This window comes from Pseudophryne corroboree, chromosome 2 (genome assembly GCF_028390025.1).
Source record: "Pseudophryne corroboree isolate aPseCor3 chromosome 2, aPseCor3.hap2, whole genome shotgun sequence".
Lineage (NCBI taxonomy): Eukaryota > Metazoa > Chordata > Amphibia > Anura > Myobatrachidae > Pseudophryne > Pseudophryne corroboree.
Window position 1 is genome coordinate 520520700 of NC_086445.1, and position 21206 is coordinate 520541905.

The 21206-nt window shown below is 43.8% G+C and overlaps 1 protein-coding gene across 1 annotated transcript; it reads left to right on the forward strand.

Moving 5' to 3' along the window:
* The first annotated feature begins 1539 nt into the window (after nucleotides 1–1539).
* LOC135050930 (glutathione S-transferase 3, mitochondrial-like) lies at nucleotides 1540–20226 on the forward strand. The gene is made up of 4 exons (XM_063957174.1): nucleotides 1540–1870; nucleotides 11274–11396; nucleotides 16899–16971; nucleotides 20062–20226. The coding sequence occupies exons 1-4, from the start codon at nucleotides 1736–1738 to the stop codon at nucleotides 20160–20162; spliced, it is 432 nt and encodes a 143-aa protein (XP_063813244.1). The 5' UTR covers nucleotides 1540–1735; the 3' UTR covers nucleotides 20163–20226.
* The last annotated feature ends 980 nt before the right edge of the window (nucleotides 20227–21206 follow it).

The window sequence follows — 21206 nt, forward strand, 5'->3', positions numbered from 1 at the left end:
TTGGATCTGTAGCACAATCCAACTTGCACATTCTGTGGCAGGCCTGCCACAGCCTAAATCTGTAAAGGCCCACTCCACAAGGAAAGTGGGCTCATCTTGGGCGGCTGCCCGAGGGGTCTCGGCATTACAACTCTGCCGAGCAGCTACGTGGTCAGGGGAGAACACGTTTGTAAAATTTTACAAATTTGATACTCTGGCTAAGGAGGACCTGGAGTTCTCTCATTCGGTGCTGCAGAGTCATCCGCACTCTCCCGCCCGTTTGGGAGCTTTGGTATAATCCCCATGGTCCTGACGGAGTCCCAGCATCCACTAGGACGTTAGAGAAAATAAGAATTTACTTACCGATAATTCTATTTCTCATAGTCCGTAGTGGATGCTGGGCGCCCATCCCAAGTGCGGATTGTCTGCAATGTTTGTACATAGTTATTGTTACAAAAATCGGGTTATTACTATTGTTGTGAGCCATCTTTTCAGAGGCTACTTCGTGTTTGTTATCATACTGTTAACTGGGTTCAGATCACAAGTTGTACGGTGTGATTGGTGTGGCTGGTATGAGTCTTACCCGGGATTCAAGATCCTTCCTTATTGTGTACGCTCGTCCGGGCACAGTACCTAACTGAGGCTTGGAGGAGGGTCATAGGGGGAGGAGCCAGTACGCACCATGTGATCCTAAAAGCTTTATTTAGATGTGCCCTGTCTCCTGCGGAGCCCGCTATTCCCCATGGTCCTGACGGAGTCCCAGCATCCACTACGGACTATGAGAAATAGAATTATCGGTAAGTAAATTCTTATTTTTTGGGGACTGTCCCACTGTCTGTCCCGCGGTGGGGGGAAGCCAGTTGGGAGGCTCATGGAGGGGGGGGGGGGTAATTGGGAGGCATGCGCACAGCATATATTAACGGGAGACAGAGGGATTGGGGGCATACCAGCAGCTCACAGAGCGCTGGCTATGCCCCCATAGTGACGAAAAATGGGGGAGTGGGTCACGATAGCGGTGCTCCAGCGTAGCCAAACCTCCTTTTTGGGTGGCCACGGCTTCACCGCACAAGGATGTCCCGGATTTACTTTTATAGATGTTGGGAGGTATCAGTCAGTACTATAAAACTCAGACACAAGACTTAACCTGCCACCCTCCGCTATATGTGGTTTGAGCCGCAGCCCATAGACAGCAGCTGCCACTGGTTAAAAGCTGATTGGTCGGTACTTTAGCTATTCCCAACTTTATTTCTCATTGATCTTTAAGAACTATCCCCCTTAATATTTTGATGAAAATATAAACAAGTATATATTTGGGGTTGTCTGAATAGTATTTAATAAATGCAGTTGTTCTGAAAACTTCTAGACCCTTTTGCACTGCTGAACATACAGAAGGAGTGTTACACGTGATTCATTTTCTTGGTGCACCTCTGCGATTTATTCAAATTTGAAAGCAGCAAAAAGATATTCATTTGTCCAGCATTCAAAAAATTGTAGCTTTGTTAATGCTGTCTATAACACTGTGCTTTGGTTACAGAGGTTTGTGTAACTGGCCGGAGTCCAGCAAGTGCTCCTCCCACTGTCATGCTCACATCAGTGAATGGAGCCGTTTGAACAAAGGTTACTACTAGAGAGAGTAGAGCACAGCAGCAGCAGCAGCAGCAGACGAGGAAGGGCGTTGTAGAACCAGTATTTGTGCTCGTGTTGTGTATGATCTGACTGAAAGCCCAGGAGTCAGACACACATCTATGATTTAAAGATGACATCCAGCAGCATAGATAAAATACTACCGCAGGATTTCGCATATGTGATCCTAACCTTTATCTACAGCTATGTTTTACTTATGTACCTCGGTATAAACGTAGGAAGAGCAAGGAAGAAGTACAACGTCAAGGTACAGTAATCACCCTGTGTGTTGATGCTATTATAGCTTTATCTGCTAATATGATATGCAGTACGAACAGGAAGGTTATCTATTACTACAATAAACATGCACATGTAATACTGTTTTGTATGCTGCCTTGTCCACGTTTTATACCAACTATTAAATGCAGAATTGAACTATTGTATATACTGTAATATCTATTTTTCTCTGTCCTTTCCTGAAATATCCAGTTATGTCTATGTTCTCTTTCTGAAATTGTTCTATACTTCTTGGAAGGTGAGATCTGTTTGTGGTCCAGTTTTCACACAGCTAAAATGTATTTTAATTCCAGCCACTGGTTCTGTGTTTTCCATAATAATACTATCTGTTCTGCTGGATTACTCAGAGCTTTAGCGTAATCCAAGTTTAGGATGTACTAATTTGGAGTGACTGAGCTCAGTGTTACAGAACATCCCAACAATGCTACAAGTTCTAGAGAGTACGATAAATGTAGCACTTTGTAGTACTTGTGTCTTTTTGCATCCCTTCACAACAACTACACAATTAAGACCTAATGTAAAATAGATTTGTTTGTTTCTTCAGCTCTTGTCTTAGAACATGTAACGTACTGATACAAATGTTAACAATAGCCTAATGCAGCCTAAATTTCACAGATATTATGGGGCATATTTATCAAGGCTTTTTTGATACAATTTAATAGAGACTGTAGTTTCTGCATAATGTTATGTATCCCTGCTATGCACTAATATCCTAATGCAAAAGACAGAAATCGTCTGCAGAAGATTCATTTGCACTGCACATCACTGTCCGTATTATTTTCTGTGGGGACTACGATCTCATCCCTATGTACCAAACTCTGAAAAGCTAAGCTTTTTAGAGTTTGCCCATGTTAATTGTGCCCATAGAGGCATTTTCCTAGCAGAGAGATGATGCTTTCCCTCTCCTACAGCCTCCACCTTGGTCATAGATTGTCCTAAAATGTCACTGCGGCGCATGCGCAGTGTCATATAAGGCAATGAAGTGATAGCGATAATAACTATCACTTCACTGCCACGTTCTTCACCAGGATAGACTTTATAGGAGCTGCTATCTCAGCAATGAAAGATGCTGATAAATGCATTAATACAGACTGAATACAATCTCAGGTGTACCGTAATAACTGATACATGGAGGGGGTATTTATCACAGCATGTAGAGTGATAAAGTGGAGAGAGATAAATCACTAACCAATCAGCTGCTCTCATTTTACAGGTTGTGTTTGAAAAATGCCAATTAGGAGTTGATTGGTTGGTACTATAGGCCCTCATTCCGAGTTGATCGCTCGCTAGCTGCTTTTAGCAGCAGTGCACACGCTAAGCCGCCGCCCTCTGGGAGTGTATCTTAGCGTAGCAGAAGTGCGAACGAAAGGTTAGCAGAACAGTGCTGAATTTTTTTCAAGCAGTATCAGAGTAGCTGCAGATCTACTCCTACCTTGCGATCACTTCAGTCTGTTTGGTTCCTGCTTTGACATCACAAACACGCCCTGCGTCCGGCCAGCCACTCCCCCGTTTCCCCAGGCACGCCTGCGTTTTTGCCTGACACGCCTGCGTTATTTAGCACACTCCCGGAAAACGGCCAGTTACCACGCAGAAACACCCACTTCCTGTCAATCACTCACCGATCAGCAGTGCGACAGAAAAGCGTCGCTCGACCTTGTGTGAAACTGCATAGTTTTGTGTGAAAGTACGTCGCGCATGCGCACTGCGGGCCTTACGCATGCGCAGAAATGCTGATTTTTAGCCTGATCGCTGCGCTGCAAACAACGGCAGCTAGCAATCAACTCGGAATGACCCCCATAGTTCTCTCCACTTTATCTCTCTCCATGCTTTGATAAATACCGCCCAACACCATAATCTTGCAGATTTCATGTATTTTATATGCAACACTTGAAACATGAAGCCTTGCTTACAGGCTGCTTGAAACTTGACCTATGAAGCCAACCATTATGTATGCTAGAGACACACAAGCTGACACTGCTGTTTGAGTCATCTGAACTCTTACAGGTTCCCTACAGTTTATTTGTTTGGAAGATGACCACACACAGGTATTATATGCACATTTACTAATATATGTGCTCATGGGCCAATTAATTTCAGTCATTTATCAATGGAGATTATATCACTGGTTGTTTTGGCAGTCACAGAAAAGGCAAAATCTGAGATTGTGGCTATAACTATATTATAAATGACTCCTGACATTGAAGGGGTTCATTGAGTTTTAATTCTAGAATTTGCCACAGGGAACATTTTAGACCTAATTGTTGGCAAGTATGAACATGTTGGTGTCCATTCTGGGACAGTGTATTCAATGTCAGGTAGGAGTTCTGAGAAACAGAATGCCCAATTTATCAATATACGTAGTGGCCTATTTATCAAGGTCTATTATACAGACCTTCGATTATGCACATTCACATTGCTAAACTGATATGGCATGCTGTCCATTCTTCAAGTTCTGAAAAACTGAAAGTTCTCAAAACTTGACTGCAGAGCCTTACTCCTTGCTATAGGGATGGGATCAGGAGTGTGAAGAAGGATCCATTTAAATCTCAGAGTTCTGCGTATGCAGAGATCTGTTCAACCAAGGATTGGGCAGGTGCAAATTCATGTCATGACGTCTACTTTACTTTCACAAGTAGACGGATGCAAAGGTATTTCTATAATGGGTGCAGTGTGTACGGTGCACATAGGCCCCTGCACACCCTGCACCCATATATTATACTTACCCCTCCAGAGTCCACGACAGCCGGTGCTACAGACAGAAATAACAGGAAAAATGGCGCATACCTATTTTGTGATCATTTATCTGTCTTAACTGTTACCTAGACCAACCTTTGCTTGTGTCCTTGCACTGTGAACACAAATCACTTAGAAAATGTCCGTCGTGACCATTTCCAAGTGATTTGCACATGTGCACTGGAGATGTCCCTAGGAACAAGGTGCGGGCTCAATGTTCTAGGAGACCTGTGCATGTACAGTAATGCCAGAGTCTACTTGCTGCTGGAGAGTAGGGGGGCCCATAACGGGGGCTGCACGTAGGCCCTCTCCTCTCTTAAAACACCCCTGGTTGGATGGGATGGTGCGGCCACATAAATGCAACCAAATCTGAATACAAGTGAATATTTGCATTCATTTCCATGCACTTAGGCCTGAGCATTAGTGATGGCCTGTAATTGCTGAGTAGGCATAACCACACCCCCTAAGATGGCATGAAAATGCCCCCTCAGCACGCCGCACATACATTTTCAGTATGAAGCACAACGGGGTATAGCAATGCACCAACACACCTTGTGTTTTGCTTTGAATTCTATTGATTTAAGATTTCCTGTTTAAACACACTGAGAAGTGGCAGCTTTTGCTTTCTCTCTCCACATTTTATGGATGTTTTATTTTAGTTTCCTAATCTCAAATATACTTACGGGTCAGTTCCTTATGCACCTAGCACAAACACTGAAAATGTACTTCCACTGCATTTATCTAATAACTATACACTTATCTCACCTTTAGTACTTGCAATCACCATACACATGCATAAACAGCTTCTATTAGGTCCAGATAAGAAGGGCCAAAAAATGCAAAGTCATTGCCCTACCCTGCTTGTGAAACATTTAATGATGTACTATAGAGTAAGTTTTCAAAAGTGCAAGTCACGTGTGACAGTGCAGTCAATTTGACCAGATAGATGTGGCAATACCAGTTTGTCTAGAAAATATGTTGTAAACACAAGAATATGAGAAATAGTATCTATAATAGTTGATCAAGTTGAACAACTTGGCATTTAACATATATTTCTATTATTCATTTTTCAATTAAACAATACAGAGGAACAGAGACAATAAGAAATAAATGCAAAAACGGATGAAAATGCAAAATAATTATCAGTCTGATGGCGAGGCCAATAGCAAACATGTAAAAGACTAAAAATAACACAAGTATAGCTTGTTCATGTAAAAAAGAATACTAGAATAAATAAAAGGAGCAGAAGGGTTGGAGAAGAAAAGGGAAACTTGACCGAGGAAAAAAAACAAAAAAAACATAGGATAGGAGGATAAAAAATTGACAGAGCTCTAACCATTCGCATAGGTGTACAGCAAGTAAGGTCTATAAAGGAAGAATGTAACTAGAACAAAATATCCGTAATAATTCTAGGAGCAGTACCAGTGGAGTGGGGCTGACTAAGGACAAACCAATGAATCCATTGTTGAATAAATCTGCGTGACATATTGGGCCTAAGTCAGACCTGATTGTAGCAACAAATTTGTTAGCAGATGGGCAAAACCATGGGGGTCATTCCGAGTTGTTCGCTCGCTGCCGTTTTTCGCAGCACAGCAAACAGGTTACTACTGCGCATGCATATGCACCGCAATGCGCACGCGCGTCATACGGGTACAAAGCGGATTGTTGCTGGGCGACGGATTTAACGAAGAATCCATTCGCACAGCCGATCGCAAGAAGATTGACAGGAAGAGGGCGTTTGTGGGTGTCAACTGACCGTTTTCTGGGAGTGTTTGGAAAAATGCAGGCTTGTTTGCAGGGCGGGTGTCTGATGTCAATTCCGGGACCCAAAAGAATGAAGTCATCACAAGGGCTGAGTAAGTCCAGAGCTACTCAGAAACGGCAAAAAAACGTTTTCGTCCCGCTCGGCTGCACACGCGTTCGCACACTTGCAAAGCGAAAATACACTCCCCCGTGGGCGGCGAATATGCGTTTGCACGGCTGCAGAGGGGCAGATATAACATGTGCAGAGACAGTTAGATTTGGAGTGTTCAAACTGAAATCTAAATTGCGGTGTAAAACTAAAGCAGCCAGTATTTACCCTGCACAAAAGCAATATATCCCACCCATATCTAACTCTCTCTGCAAATGTTATATCTGCCCCACCTGCAGTGTACAGGGTTTTGCTCAACTGCTGACAAATTTGCTGCTGCGATCAACTCTGTATTACCCCCACTATAAAGATAAGCCTTTATCTTTCTCTAACGTCCTAGAGGATGCTGGGGACTCCGTAAGGACCATGGGGATAGACTTGCTCCGCAGGAGACATGGGCACTTTAAGAAAGACTTTAGGTCTGGGTGTGCACTGGCTCCTCCCTCTATGCCCCTCCTCTAGACCTCAGTTTGATACTGTACCCAGAGGAGATGGGTGCACTTCAGGGAGCTCTCCTGAGCTTCCTGACAGAAAGAGGGGAATCATCCCCTAAGGTGGACAAAGCGTTGACACGCTTGTCAAAAAAGATAGCGCTGCCATCACAAGATACGGCTACCCTCAAGGATCCTGCAGACCGCAAGCAGGAGATTACCTTGAAATCCATTTACACACATTCTGGTACTTTACTCAGACCGGCAATTGCGTCGGCCTGGGTTTGTAGCGCGGTTGCAGCATGGACAGATTCCTTATCGGCGGAGATTGAAACCCTAGATAAGGATACCATTTTATTGACCCGAGGCCATATAAAGGAGGTTTTACCTTACAAGGGGGAGGAATTGTTTGGGGAAAGTCTCTCGGACCTGGTCTCCACAGCTACGGCAGGTAAATCGAATTTTTGCCTTATGTTCCCTCACAACCTAAGAAAGCGCCACATTATCAAATGCAGTCCTTTCGTTCAAATAAAAGCAAAAGAGTGCGTGGATCGTCCTTTCTTGCCAGAGGTAAGAGCAGAGGTAAAAAGCTGCACAGCTAGTTCCCAGGAACAGAAATCCTCCCCGGCCTCTGCAAAATCCAACGCATGACGCTGGGGCTCCGCTGGGGGAGTCCGCCCCAGTGGGGGCACGTCTTTGACTTTTCAGCCACATCTGGGTTCACTCACAGGTGGATCCCTGGGCAATAGAAATTGTTTCTCAGGGATACAAGCTGGAATTCGAAAAGGTGCCTCCTCGCCGATTTTTCAAATCGGCTCTACCGACTTCTCCACTGGAAAGGGAGATAGTGTTAAATGCTATTCACAAATTGTGTCTTCAACAAGTGGTGGTCGAAGTTCCCCTACTTCAGAGAGGGAAGGGATACTACTCCACCCTGTTTGTAGTTCCGAAACCGGATGGTTCGGTCAGACCCATATTGAATTTAAAATCCCTGAACCTATACTTAAAACGGTTCAAGTTCAAAATGGAATCGCTCAGAGCGGTCATCGCCAGCCTGGAAGGGGGGGATTTTATGGTATCCCTGGACATAAAGGATGCATACCTTCATGTTCCCATATATCCACCTCATCAGGCTTTACTGAGATTTGCGGTACAGGATTGTCATTACCAATTTCAGACGTTGCCGTTTGGGCTTTCCACGGCCCCGAGGATTTTCACAAAGGTAATGGTGGAAATGATGGTGCTCCTGCGCAAGCAGGGTGTCACAATTATCCCGTACTTGGACGATCTCCTCATAAAAGCGAGATCACGAGAGAAGTTACTGAACAGTGTGTCACTTTCAGTGAAGGTGTTACAGCAACACAGCTGGATTCTCAATATCCCGAAGTCGCAGCTGGTTCCTACGACTCGTCTGAGCTTCTTGGGCATGGTTCTGGACACAGACCAGAAAAAGGTTTTTCTCCCGATAGAAAAGGCTCAGGAACTCATGATTCTATTCAAGAACCTATTGAAGCCAAAACAAGTGTCGGTGCATTATTGCACTCAAGTCCTGGGAAAAATGGTGGCAACATACGAGGCCATTCCCTTCGGCAGGTTCCATGCAAGGACCTTCCAATGGGACCTATTGGACAAGTGGTCCGGATCACATCTACAAATTCATCAGCGGATCACCCTGTCCCCCAGGGCCAGGGTATCTCTCCTGTGGTGGCTGCAGAGTGCTCACCTTTTGGAAGGACGCAGGTTCGGCATTCAGGATTGGATCCTGGTGACCACGGACGCGAGCCTCAGAGGGTGGTGAGCAGTCGCAAGGGGAAGAACCTTCCAAGGACTCTGGGCAAGTCAAGAGACTTGTCTTCACATCAACATCCTGGAACTGAGGGCCATATACAACGCCCTACGGCAGGCGGAGAACTTACGTCGCGACCAACCAGTTCTGATCCAGTCAGACAACATCACCGCAGTAGCTCATGTAAACCGCCAAGGCGGCACAAGGAGCAGGGTGGCAATGGCGGAAGCCACCAAGATTCTTCGCTGGGCGGAAAATCATGTAAGCGCGCTGTCAGCTGTGTTCATTCCGGGAGTGGACAACTGGGAAGCAGACTTCCTCAGCAGACATGACCTGCATCCAGGGGAGTGGGGACTTCATCGGGAAGTCTTCGCACAGATTGCAAGTCAGTGGGGACTGCCCCAGATAGACATTATGGCATCCCGTCTCAACAAAAAGCTACAGAGGTATTGCGCCAGATCAAAAGATCCTCAGGCGGTAGCAGTAGACGCCCTGGTGACACCGTGGGTGTTCCAGTCGGTTTATGTGTTTCCTCCTCTTCCTCTCATACCCAAGGTATTGAGAATAATAAGAAAAAGAGGAGTGAGAACAATTCTCATTGTTCCAGATTGGCCAAGAAGGACCTGGTATCCGGATCTGCTGGAAATGCTCACAGAAGATCCGTGGCCTCTTCCTCTACGACAGGACCTGTTACAACAGGGGCCATGTCTGTTCCAAGACTTACCGCGGCTGCGTTTGACGGCATGGCGGTTGAACGCCGGATCCTAGCGGAAAAAGGAATACCGGATGAGGTCATTCCTACGCTGATAAAGGCTAGGAAGGACGTGACATCTAAACATTATCACCGAATATGGCGTAAATATGTTTCTTGGTGTGAGGCCAGGAATGCTTCTACGGAAGAATTCCATCTAGGCCGTTTTCTTCACTTCCTACAATCTGGAGTGAATTTGGGCCTAAAATTAGGCTCCATTAAAGTTCAGATTTCGGCCTTATCCATTTTCTTTCAAAAGGAATGGCCTCTTTACCTGAAGTACAGACTTTTGTGAAGGGAGTACTGCATATTCAGCCTCCTTTTGTACCTCCGGTGGCGCCTTGGGACCTTAACGTGGTGTTAAGTTTCCTTAAGTCACATTGGTTTGAACCACTTAAATCAGTGGAGTTGAAATATCTCACTTGGAAGGTGGTCATGTTGTTAGCCTTGGCTTCGGCTAGGCGAGTTTCGAATTGGCGGCTTTATCACATAAAAGCCCCTATCTGGTTTTCCATATGGATAGAGCGGAATTGCGGACCCGTCCTCAATTCCTACCTAAGGTGGTCTCATCCTTTCATATGAACCAACCTATTGTCGTGCCTGTGGCTACACGTGACTTGGAGGATTCCGAGTCCCTGGATGTGGTCAGGGCTTTGAAAATTTACGTGGCCAGAACGGCTAGGATCAGAAAAACAGAAGCACTGTTTGTCCTGTATGCAGCCAACAAGTTTGGCGGCCCTGCTTCAAAGCAGACTATTGCTCGCTGGATCTGTAACACGATTCAGCAGGCGCATTCTACGGCAGGTTTGCCGTTACCGAAATCGGTTAAGGCCCATTCCACTAGGAAGGTGGGCTCGTCTTGGGCGGCTGCCCGAGGGGTCTCGACACTACAGCTGTGCCGAGCTGCTACTTGGTCGGGGTCAAACACCTTTGCAAAGTTCTATAAAGTTTGATACCCTGGCTGAGGAGGACCTCCTGTTTGCTCAATCGGTGCTGCAGAGTCATCCGCACTCTCCCGCCCGTTTGGGAGCTTTGGTATAATCCCCATGGTCCTTACGGAGTCCCCAGCGTCCTCTAGGACATTAGAGAAAATAAGATTTTAAACCTACCGGTAAATCTTTTTCTCGTAGTCCGTAGAGGATGCTGGGCGCCCGTCCCAAGTGCGGACTACTTCTGCGAGACTTGTATATAGTTTTGCTTACATAAGGGTTATGTTATAGTTCCATCAGGTTGGACTGATGCTACGTTATTTTTTCATACTGTTAACTGTTTACTTAATACACAAGTTATACGGTGTGATTGGTGTGGCTGGTATGAATCTTGCCCTTGGATTAACAAAAATCCTTTCCTCGTACTGTCCATCTCCTCTGAGCACAGTTTCTCTAACTGAGGTCTAGAGGAGGGGCATAGAGGGAGGAGCCAGTGCACACCCAGACCTAAAGTCTTTCTTATAGTGCCCCTGTCTCCTGCGGAGCCCGTCTATCCCCATGGTCCTTACGGAGTCCCCAGCATCCTCTACGGACTACGAGAAAAAGATTTACCGGTAGGTTTAAAATCTTATTTTTCCATAGTGGCTATAAACCAAATCTTGTTATTAACCGCTTGGAGGTAAGGTCAAGACTTGATTTTTATTTTATTTTCCATGTGAATTATAATGTAACTTGCTAGCACCTAATGTTTACGTGTAAATTTACCATTTTGCTTGCTCAAGTTTCTCTTTTCAGTCTGGGGATTTCAACCTGATAACTTCTCTCATTACAGTATCCACAGATGTATTCAGACAAAGAAAATGTTTTTAATTGTATTCAGAGAGCACATCAAAATACATTGGAAGTGTATCCCGGATGGCTGATCATGCAGCTCATTGCAGGACTTGCATTTCCAGTAAGTAAATCCACATGACACAGACCACCTATATTTAATATTGATGCTAAATGGTTTTGCTTTAGACTTGAAGTGAGTTACACAAAAACTCTAGTCATTAGGCTGTTATTGCTGATTAATGTAAACTATAACAGCTACAGGCAATTTCTTGTGTACAGTATGTCACAGACCCAAGGGATCCTTGCAAACACCTACAATGCATCATTAGGTGCAGAACTCTACATCGCCTTCTCTTTAGCACAACATGCGACGGTACTGTATAACAAACAACAATGGGCAGCAAAGGGTGAATGGGACAAGGACGGACATACGAAATAACAAGGACAGTGCTAAACTGGAAAGTCTAGAAAGTCAAAATTGGGTATAGACACTCTCCCAATCTGGTGATGACATTAACTGGTTGTGATGGGTCATGAGCCACAGATCCACATGTGAGTCCTCATGGACAAGGGCACCTTTCTGTCTGTCTAGTGGAACAGTCAGCACTGGTGGACTGTAATAGATTTCTCAGTTCCTTGTAATAGATGTACAGTATTCTGCACATATGTGTTATGGTTAGCTTGGATCACATACAGTTGCTGTTAAGTTGTGAAACCTGCGTTTGCAGAGTGCCAAGCTTGTCGTATCTGAAGGGCGTCTGCATCAGCACAGTGTACTAGGCGTCTGTCTTTGTTTAGACTCGTCATTCCAGGTATTTACTTTCTTTGTTAGTGCAGCATGTACCTGGGTTTCTACTCTTGGCTGAAGTTGATATTTGATAATAGGGATCAGTCTCCTGTTGCGCCATGACAGACAGCATGGCGTTGTCATTCATAAGCTGTTCTGGATTGCCAAAAACTTCAAACTTTCTCCTGAGGTTTGATAACTGATATTAACTAATCAATTTCAAACAAATCTGAGTAGGAATCCACTAATATTAGTTTTTTTTCCCTTCTTCATTCCGAAATATGTTTGCTGTAGGCAGTGAGTGCCCATGGCATGTCAGGGATCTTACGTATGGTTACACAGCTGGAAGTTTCTCTTTTATTGGCATCATAGATATAGATGACCAGAAGATGGCCTCCCAGCTCTCCACTTCATTGCCTGCATACTGGGGTGGGGTTCCAGATAATAGGTCGACAGTAATTAGGACGACAGTCAATAGTTCGACCCCAAATGGTCAACATACATTAGGTCGACTGGTACAAAAGGTCAACATGGTGAAAAGGTTGACATTTAAAAGGTTAACAGGTTCAGGTGGTTGGCATGACAATAGTTGACACGCATTATCAACAAGTTTGTTCTTTTTTTCTACTTTTTCATCATTTACCATCCACGTGGACTATCACTGGGAATAGTAACCTGTGCCGAGCTCCGCATTAGCAGAGCAGGGCACCTTGCCAAAAGCATGACGAGCAAAGTGAACCTCGCAAGTGGACATTGTGCACTAATTTGTCTTACACGTTGTTAAATTTACAAAATGACACAAAAAACAAACCTAAAAACTTGTGACGCCCATTCCTATGTCAACTCATTTAGTGTGTTGATCTTTTGTGGTGTGTAACTTTTTCATGTAATCCAATGACCTTATCAATCTTTTCGCCTAGTCGCCTGTTCTTCTGGTTATTATTAGATTCTTTATCCTAAGGAGGGCACCGGAGCAGATGCTATGGATAGCAAGGGGTGTGCCGGCTACACTGTTATTTTATATATATATATATATATATATATATATATATATATATATAATATGTGTGTGTGTGTGTGTGTGTGTGTGTATGTATATATATATATATATATATATGTCTCTTTAACATCTCTATCACTTGTATTATCATATCTACCAGTCACCCACTATCTCCCTGTCACCCCTGTCTCCACAGTCACTTACTATCTCCCTGTCACCCCTGCCTCCCCAGTCACTTACTATCTCCATGTCACCTCTGCCTCCCCAGTCACTTACTATCTCCATGTCACCTCTGCCTCCCCAGTCACTTACTATCTCCCTGTCACCTCTGCCTCCCCAGTCACTTACTATCGCCCTGTCACCCCTACCTCACCAGTCACTTACTATCTCCCTGACACCTCTGCCTCCCTAGTCACCCGCTATCTCCCTGTCACCTCTGCCTCCCCAGTCACTTACTATCTCCCTGTCACCTCTGCCTCCCCAGTCACTCACTATCTCCCTGTTACTTCTGCCTCCCCAGTCACCCACTATCTCCCTGACACTCTGCCTCCCCAGTCACTTACTATCTCCCTGTTACCCCTGCCTCCCCAGTCACCCACTTTCTCCCTGTCACCCCTGCCTCCCCAGTCACTTACTGGCCCTCATTCCGAGTTGTTCGCTCGCAAGCTGCTTTTAGCAGCATTGCACACGCTAAGCCGCCGCCTACTGGGAGTGAATCTTAGCTTAGCAGAATTGCGAACGAAAGAATCGCAACGTTGCGAAAAGATTTTTCTGTGCAGTTTCTGAGTAGCTCGAGACTTACTCTGCCACTGCGATCAGTTCAGTCAGTTTCGTTCCTGGTTTGACGTCGCAAACACACCCAGCGTTCGCCCAGACACTCCCCCGTTTCTCCAGCCACTCCCGCGTTTTTCCCAGAAACAGCAGCGTTTTTTCACACACTCCCATAAAACGGCCAGTTTCCGCCCAGAAACACCCACTTCCTGTCAATCACATTACGATTACCAGAACGAAGAAAAAACCTTGTAATGCCGTGAGTAAAATACCAAACTTCTTAGCAAATTTACTTGGCGCAGCCGCAGTGCGAACATTGCGCATGCGCAGTTTGCGGAAAATCGCTGCGATGCGAAGAAAATTAACGAGCGAACAACTCGGAATGAGGGCCACTATCTCCTTATACCTTGGGGGTACTATTATGTGGCCACAGCCCTTCCTTGTGAGACCACACCCCGTGCACTATCCCTTTCATAAATCTTATCCCATCAAGGGGCGCTAGACTCCCAGCTAACTGTATGGCAGTAAAGGGCAACCTGACATGAATAAAAAGAGCCCCAAAATAACGCAGCACCTGCACATCCTGCATACCAAAATGCTGTCACTTCACTCCACTCAAGATTTCACCCACATGCCATTGAGACCTCCAATTTACTCCAAAACTCTCACACATGCCACTTGAATCTCTCCACATGTCATGGACCTTATCGTAGATCATTGCAAACTTTTACTTGTGACACCAAAAAATGACCTCTACCATTATAACCCTCTCCCCTGCATGATGAGACTGGTGAGACTGTGTCATTGTCTCTCACACGTCCAGAGTGAATGTAATACACCTACACAAGAATCCACATATTATAGTCACCTGAAATTGACTCAAAAAAAAATTTGGGTCTCCATAGTTGACATTAGTCCTGCCCCCATCTCCACCCCAATCCCCCAATCCAGAGGTTCCCAAATTGTGTGCCGTGACTCACTGGGGTGCCTCGGGACACTTGCAGGGGTGCCCTGGGTTGGTGGTCCAGGACCAATTCAAATTATTCATGGTCAATATAATAGGCAAAACCAGTGCTGGTGGCTGCCAGTCATAAAATATGTGGCCAAACAGAAGCAAATCTTGTCCCTCACCACACAACTGAACCTAAGGATGACATAAACGCGATCTACTTAATGTAATATTTCTTTCTAAATTTCTCAATAAGAAATTTTTGGCCATGGGGTGCCGTGAAAAAAATTCTGATATTCTAGGGTGCCGTGATTCAAAAAAGTTTGGAAACCACTGTGGGCCCAATCCCAACTTCATGCAAGCAAATACTGGTCATACACCCTAAAATCATCTGTATAACAACCTGATTGAAATTAAAATCTGGTAATGTATTGGAGCGAATGAAAGTCAGCCATTTGCCCCCAAATGTAAAAAATGGACAAAAATGGTCTTTCAAGCAGATTTAGCCAAATTGTTTGAACAACCGTTTTTGTCAGTTTTTCAGTGTTTGGGAGTAAATGGTGGATTGTCATTTACTGCCATTCATTACCAGAGTTTTGTTCCAACCAGTCAATTGGTTGGTTGAACAGATAATCTTAAAGTATACTACAGTATATACTGTATATAAGTATACTGTATGGCCTGCTCATGTTGGGTACACCCTTATAAATGTATCTGTAGATTAGTTGATCTGCAGATATATCTATAGACGGACCGGGCAGTGTGTTGTGCATACACACTGCCCGATCCGTCGGGACTGACGTCACAAACTGGGCGGGCATTTACATGCGCCCGCCCAGTTGTGCTGTCAATCAGCATTGGCATCTGCAGCAAGTGTACACTATATCGTTTGCTATATTGACCGCCATCTGTGCTGCAGGGCCGACGCGATATTTCTGTGAACGACGGCATTCACAGACATATCACTCGTACACACTGGCTGATGGCCAAGCAATATATCGACCGTTCAGTAGAACAGCCGATATATTAGCCAGTGTGTACCCAGCATAAGAATGATTCTAATATTTACATTGTATCCACATTCAAACTCAGCATATCATTAGCAAAATATTTTGCTTTTTAGTCTACCATGCTAACTGAACACGTCTATTTGAAGCATTTTATACAGTACTAGTTACCAGCCCGTCAAAAAGACGGAACAATATAACAGTAATGTCAGCGGCTATGCACACCGAAACGGAGCAACAATTGATTTGCTCCGTCAGATGCCATCTAGTGGTCGCCGGTATCCAAAACACTTGAACAGAGGTGAGGAACAGCATTAGCCTTTTATTATATAGGACTGTAATTTGTTTTATGCATATCATCAGCAGTATATTTACTTTTTAGTCTAGCCAAGTTTATTGAACACGTCTATGTCGGGCATAAAAAAATATCATAATTTGTTTTACTACACTGTGGTGAACTAGGCAATCACATTTTGTTATAAATAATTATAGATCACTAATTGCGTAAACGTACGTATGGGGAAAAATTGAATCTTTTTTTTTTAATTAAATCATATAATAAAATAATCTATATTCTAATATGCTACCAAAAGTGCTCTTTATATGACCTGAAAACGACTACTTCAAATTTACTTATGTAAGGAATACATATTTTTTTCAACAGTCATGTTAGGACGGAGTGAAAACTCTGTAGTTATGAGAGGGTTAAGCATGTGAGTGTATTATGTGTTGTAATATGGGTATGAGCTAATGTATGGGTGTCTGCTGCATTCAGTTTTAGCTCCATATGCAATATGTATTGAGTGTGCTAGAACAGAATATACAGTATAAGGCTGTATGACAATGTACAATAGCCCAATAACAGAAACTTGGGCGGGACGTAATGAAGTCCGAGTTCGGAGGCCATGCAGGATGTCCGCCATCCTTTCTACATTTTTTTAAAGGAGCAATCATGTACAAGGCATGGTTTACATTTGTACATGATTGCCCCTTTAAAAAAACGTCCGAGTTCGGCCGCCATCCCGCACGGCAGCCGAACTCGGAATTCTTTACCTCCCGGCCTTGGACATCAATTATACAAGCTTTAATAATAATTATTCTTTATTTAGATTTCTGCCTCTGTTCTTGGAGCAATCTGGGTGACCAGTCGTTTTTCTTATGCCCATGGATACTACACAGGAGGTACGTATTTGTTTGCAGATTACCTAATATATGGGTGTTCTCTGTAAAGCTATCACTTGAATAATATCTAGCATAATAGTAAATAATCATGTATTTTTATTATTATAGCAACAACAATCAAATGAGAAACAAATTGTTCAAAACACAGTTACATTGTAATATTCCTATCAATGATCTGACACCCAGCTATAGCATATTTTTATTTTTGACATAGATCAAGATGCTTTCACTGCAGGGTTTGTGAAGTTAGCATTTTTACATGGGGTTTTTATAGAAGATGGTCTATACCTTTTGAGGCAGTACAGTACAGTATGTGTAGTTTCACAAAGAGAGTTCCAACTTGAACGTATTTCAAAGTGAAAATATTATCCCCATTATCTTTCCAGTTAGGTCAGAGGTTCTCAAACTCGGTCCTCGGGAGCCCACACAGTGCATGTTTTGCAGGTAGCCCAGCAGGTGCACAGGTGTATTAATTACTCACTGACACATTTTAAAAGGTCCACAGGTGGAGCTAATTATTTCACTTGCGATTCTGTGAGGAGACCTGCAAAACATGCACTGTGTGGGCCTCCGAGGACCGAGTTTGAGAACCTCTGAGTTAGGTCATCAATCTGTTCCTACAAGTATTGCTTAGTGGGTGAGGGCACAGAACCTCAGTCAAGGATAGCCCTTCAATATTTGAGATTAAATTCTACTGATAATGGATGGCAGTTTTGGGGGTTAGAGAGGATCCAGGAGGGCTATGTTCTACACATTAGTAGGTGAACATCATGTCTTGCAGTAAAAATCCAGTCTGAAAACTCCATAGTAGTGCTGGTATATCTCAATCATCAAAAGGGCACCTGGAGTCCTTTGCCATGAGATCTTGTAAGAGTTCTTCAGAATGCAGGATGTTAATTTCAGGGAATCATACCTTCATCTCAAAAGTCTTTCTTCAGCTTGTGGAAAGTGAGGGTAGTTCGACATGCTTGAATTAGAAGGTGCACAAGTTCTGCAGAAATACTAGGGATCTTAAAGTGTATCTGGAAGATGCCATGTCAGTGCTGTGGGACCTTGATCTCATTTGCTTGTTTACTCCAGTGCCAATGTTCCCAAGCGTGCTGAAGAAAGTAAAAAGAGAAGGTGTTTCTGTCATCTGATTGGTCCAGACCGGAGGGGGCTTTCAAGATTTTGCTATGTGTGTTCTAGTTGCGCCCCTGGTAACATCGATGTTCACTTTCGATGTCCTATTTTTCATTCAGCTTTGCACTGTTGTAGTTTTGCAGAAGAAGAGGACCATCTTCCTAATTTGGATGTGGTTGGGGTTCTGCTCAGCTTCAAAGTCATTTGCTAAGTGGACTATGTCCACCATTAGTCATACGTACAGCGGGGTTGGGCAACATGTTCCTCAAAATCTCAGTGCACTATCTACCAGAGCAGTGGCCATTTCCTGGGTGGATTAGCATGGTCATCAATTGTCATCTGTTCATACATTTATGATCGTAGTCTTTCTGCACCTATTGTACCTCAATGTTTATCCAGTGACACCAAAATGGACTTAAAGCAAAGGATTTAATTGGGTATGCATTACAAAAATCCTTGTATAATGCAGACCCCAAATTTCTGGTGGTAATAAACTGTGGCAATGATATACTGATCCTAGATCTCTGGTGACAATAGTCCCAGATCTCTGGTCCCAGATATCTGGTGATCTCAACTGCTCCTTTCTGTGGTCTCACTCCTCTTCCCTGGCTTCCTCGGCGGAAGTGCCAGGAATCCCTTTGCACTCTGGTTGTCTAGAGATTATGGGGTCTATTTATCAATTCGTATTTGTGGCTGTTGTCGGGGGTACCTGCAAACATTAAGGATCCCTAAGATGTAACATGGAGGACAGTGGCAGATATCGGAGATCCCTCCATTTTTGACCATATGTTCCTATGGGGGCTGCTGTACTGCCGAATTTACCAAGCACCATGTGCCAGTCAACAGCCAGGCATGTGCAGTATGCACAGTTCCCATGCAGGAACTGATGTCGCAGCTCTTTGCCAAGACGGCTCTTATAGGAGCCCGTCTCCCAGCAAGAGCTTCTTACTGAATTCACGTAGCAATGTAAATGTTCATGTCGTGAATTTAAGCGTAAAATATTTATCACATCCAAATTTAAAAAAAGGATTTTGGGCTTGACTCAGATATGTACTCAAATGCCATCACAGCTGAGATTTAGAATGCAGCGGCTGTGTGATAATATGCAGATATATCGCAGCCACCGGGATATGTATTAAGACGCCCACTGGAAGAGTCTAAGGTCTTTTGGTTGTATATGAAGATGCATGCGTTGGTCGATAACTGACCTGTGTAACCCTGTGGTCATGCAGCTTTGCCATGAGAAGTAAGTCGCTGGAGACATTGTAACTGAGTATGAGGTCACAGGCTCAGACTCACCCCTAAAACAGTCAGGACATGCCTGCACTTGAGTCCATACTTTCCCGTTACCTCCCTCAAGTGATCCCTGCTTGTCACTCAGGGGCAGATGTATGAAGCAGTGAAAAGAGTGGAGAAGTTGCCCATGGCAACCAATCAGCAAGTAACATTTATCAAGTGCATTTGATAAATGTATAGTTAGCAGCTGATTGGTTGCCATGGGCAACTCTCCACTGGCTTACTTCTCCACTCTTTTCACTGCTTCATACATCTCCCCTTCAGTTAGCAAAGAAATCTCACTGCGACTGTCGCCACAATGCCAGCGCAGCACATGCACACACAGTGGGATTTATACAATTGTGCAGTGGCAAACAAATTGTTCCACAGCAGTGGCAGACGTTACCTATGGGCTGCAGGACTGACTGCAGCTCCCCAGTAAAATCTGCCACCTCAGCTCATGTCAGTGATCCAGATCCTGTAGGAAGCCACTCTCTGCCTTTTGGGCAGCCCTAGCCGGCTTCTATGGGCTGCAGCCAATGCAGTCTATAGAAGCTGGGGTTTAGTCAAGTGCAAGAGACTAACATAAATGTGTGAAATGTAAAACTATTACCTGCTTATTAGATGGGCAGAAACAAACGTGCTGTGTGTTACATTATTTAATATCACATGTTTTTTCCCCCTAATTTACAGACCCACAGAAGAGAATGAGAGGAGGCTATGGCTACATCGGACTGTTTGGTGTTCTCCTTTTGTCTCTTACAGCTGCACTGCAGCTTCTCCACATTGTTTGATAACAACCTGGTTTATGTATGAAGCTCTTGTCACACTGAATAAAGAAAGCAATCTATCACCCTGTCATAGTGTTGCCCTCATTTTGTGCTGCTCTTTCATTAGTTACTGATGGTTAGACATAGGTTGTTTTATTGCATGACATATACAGTATACACACACACACACACACACACACACACATATATACAGGTTGAGTATCCCATATCCAAATATTCCGAAATACGGAATATTCCGAAATACGGACTTTTTTGAGTGAGACTGAGATAGTGAAACCTTTGTTTTCTGATGCTCAATGTACACAAACTTTGTTTAATACACAAAGTTATAAAAACTATTATATTAAATGACCTTCAGGCTGTGTGTATAAGGTGTATATGAAACATAAATGAATTGTGTGAATGTACACACACATTGTTTAATGCACAAAGTTATTAAAAATATTGGATAAAATTAACTTCAGGCTGTGTGTATAAGGTGTATATGAAACATAAATGCATTCTGTGCTTAGATTTAGGTCCCATCAAAATTATATCTCATTATGGTATGCAATTATTCCAAAATGCGGAAAAATCCGATATCCAAAATACCTCTGGTCCCAAGCATTTTGGCTAAGGGATACTCAACCTGTATATATTTATATACACACATATACATACACACACAAACACAAAATGTTCTTAATCTGCACTCTTCTTTCTGCAGCACCACAGGAGGAACCTCTGTTAGCAGGAACTGATGAGATGATGATGACGATATGTACTGTTTTTCCTTAGTGCGCTATAACCAGTCCCAGATTGTACAGAGCCAGTTTAAAAGACTTTGGGCCAGATGCATCACCGCTAGGAAAGTGATAAAATGGAGAGTGAAAAAGTACCAGCCAATCAGCTCCTAACTGCCATTTTTCAAACACAGCCTGTGACATGGTAGTTAGGACCTGATTGGCTGGTACTTTTTCACTCTCCTTTTTATCACTTTCCAAGCGATGATGCATCTAGCCCATTGTCTCTAAGATGTGATTTCGGGGTACCTATACAGAATCACCC

Coding starts and splice junctions, on each gene's coding strand:
- LOC135050930 (XM_063957174.1), top strand. CDS start 1,736: ATGACATCCAGCAGCATAGATAAAATACTACCGCAGGATTTCGCATAT. Junction 1,871..11,273: donor GGAAGAAGTACAACGTCAAG/GTACAGTAATCA, acceptor CTCTCATTACAG/TATCCACAGATGTATTCAGA. Junction 16,972..20,061: donor CCATGGATACTACACAGGAG/GTACGTATTTGT, acceptor CCTAATTTACAG/ACCCACAGAAGAGAATGAGA.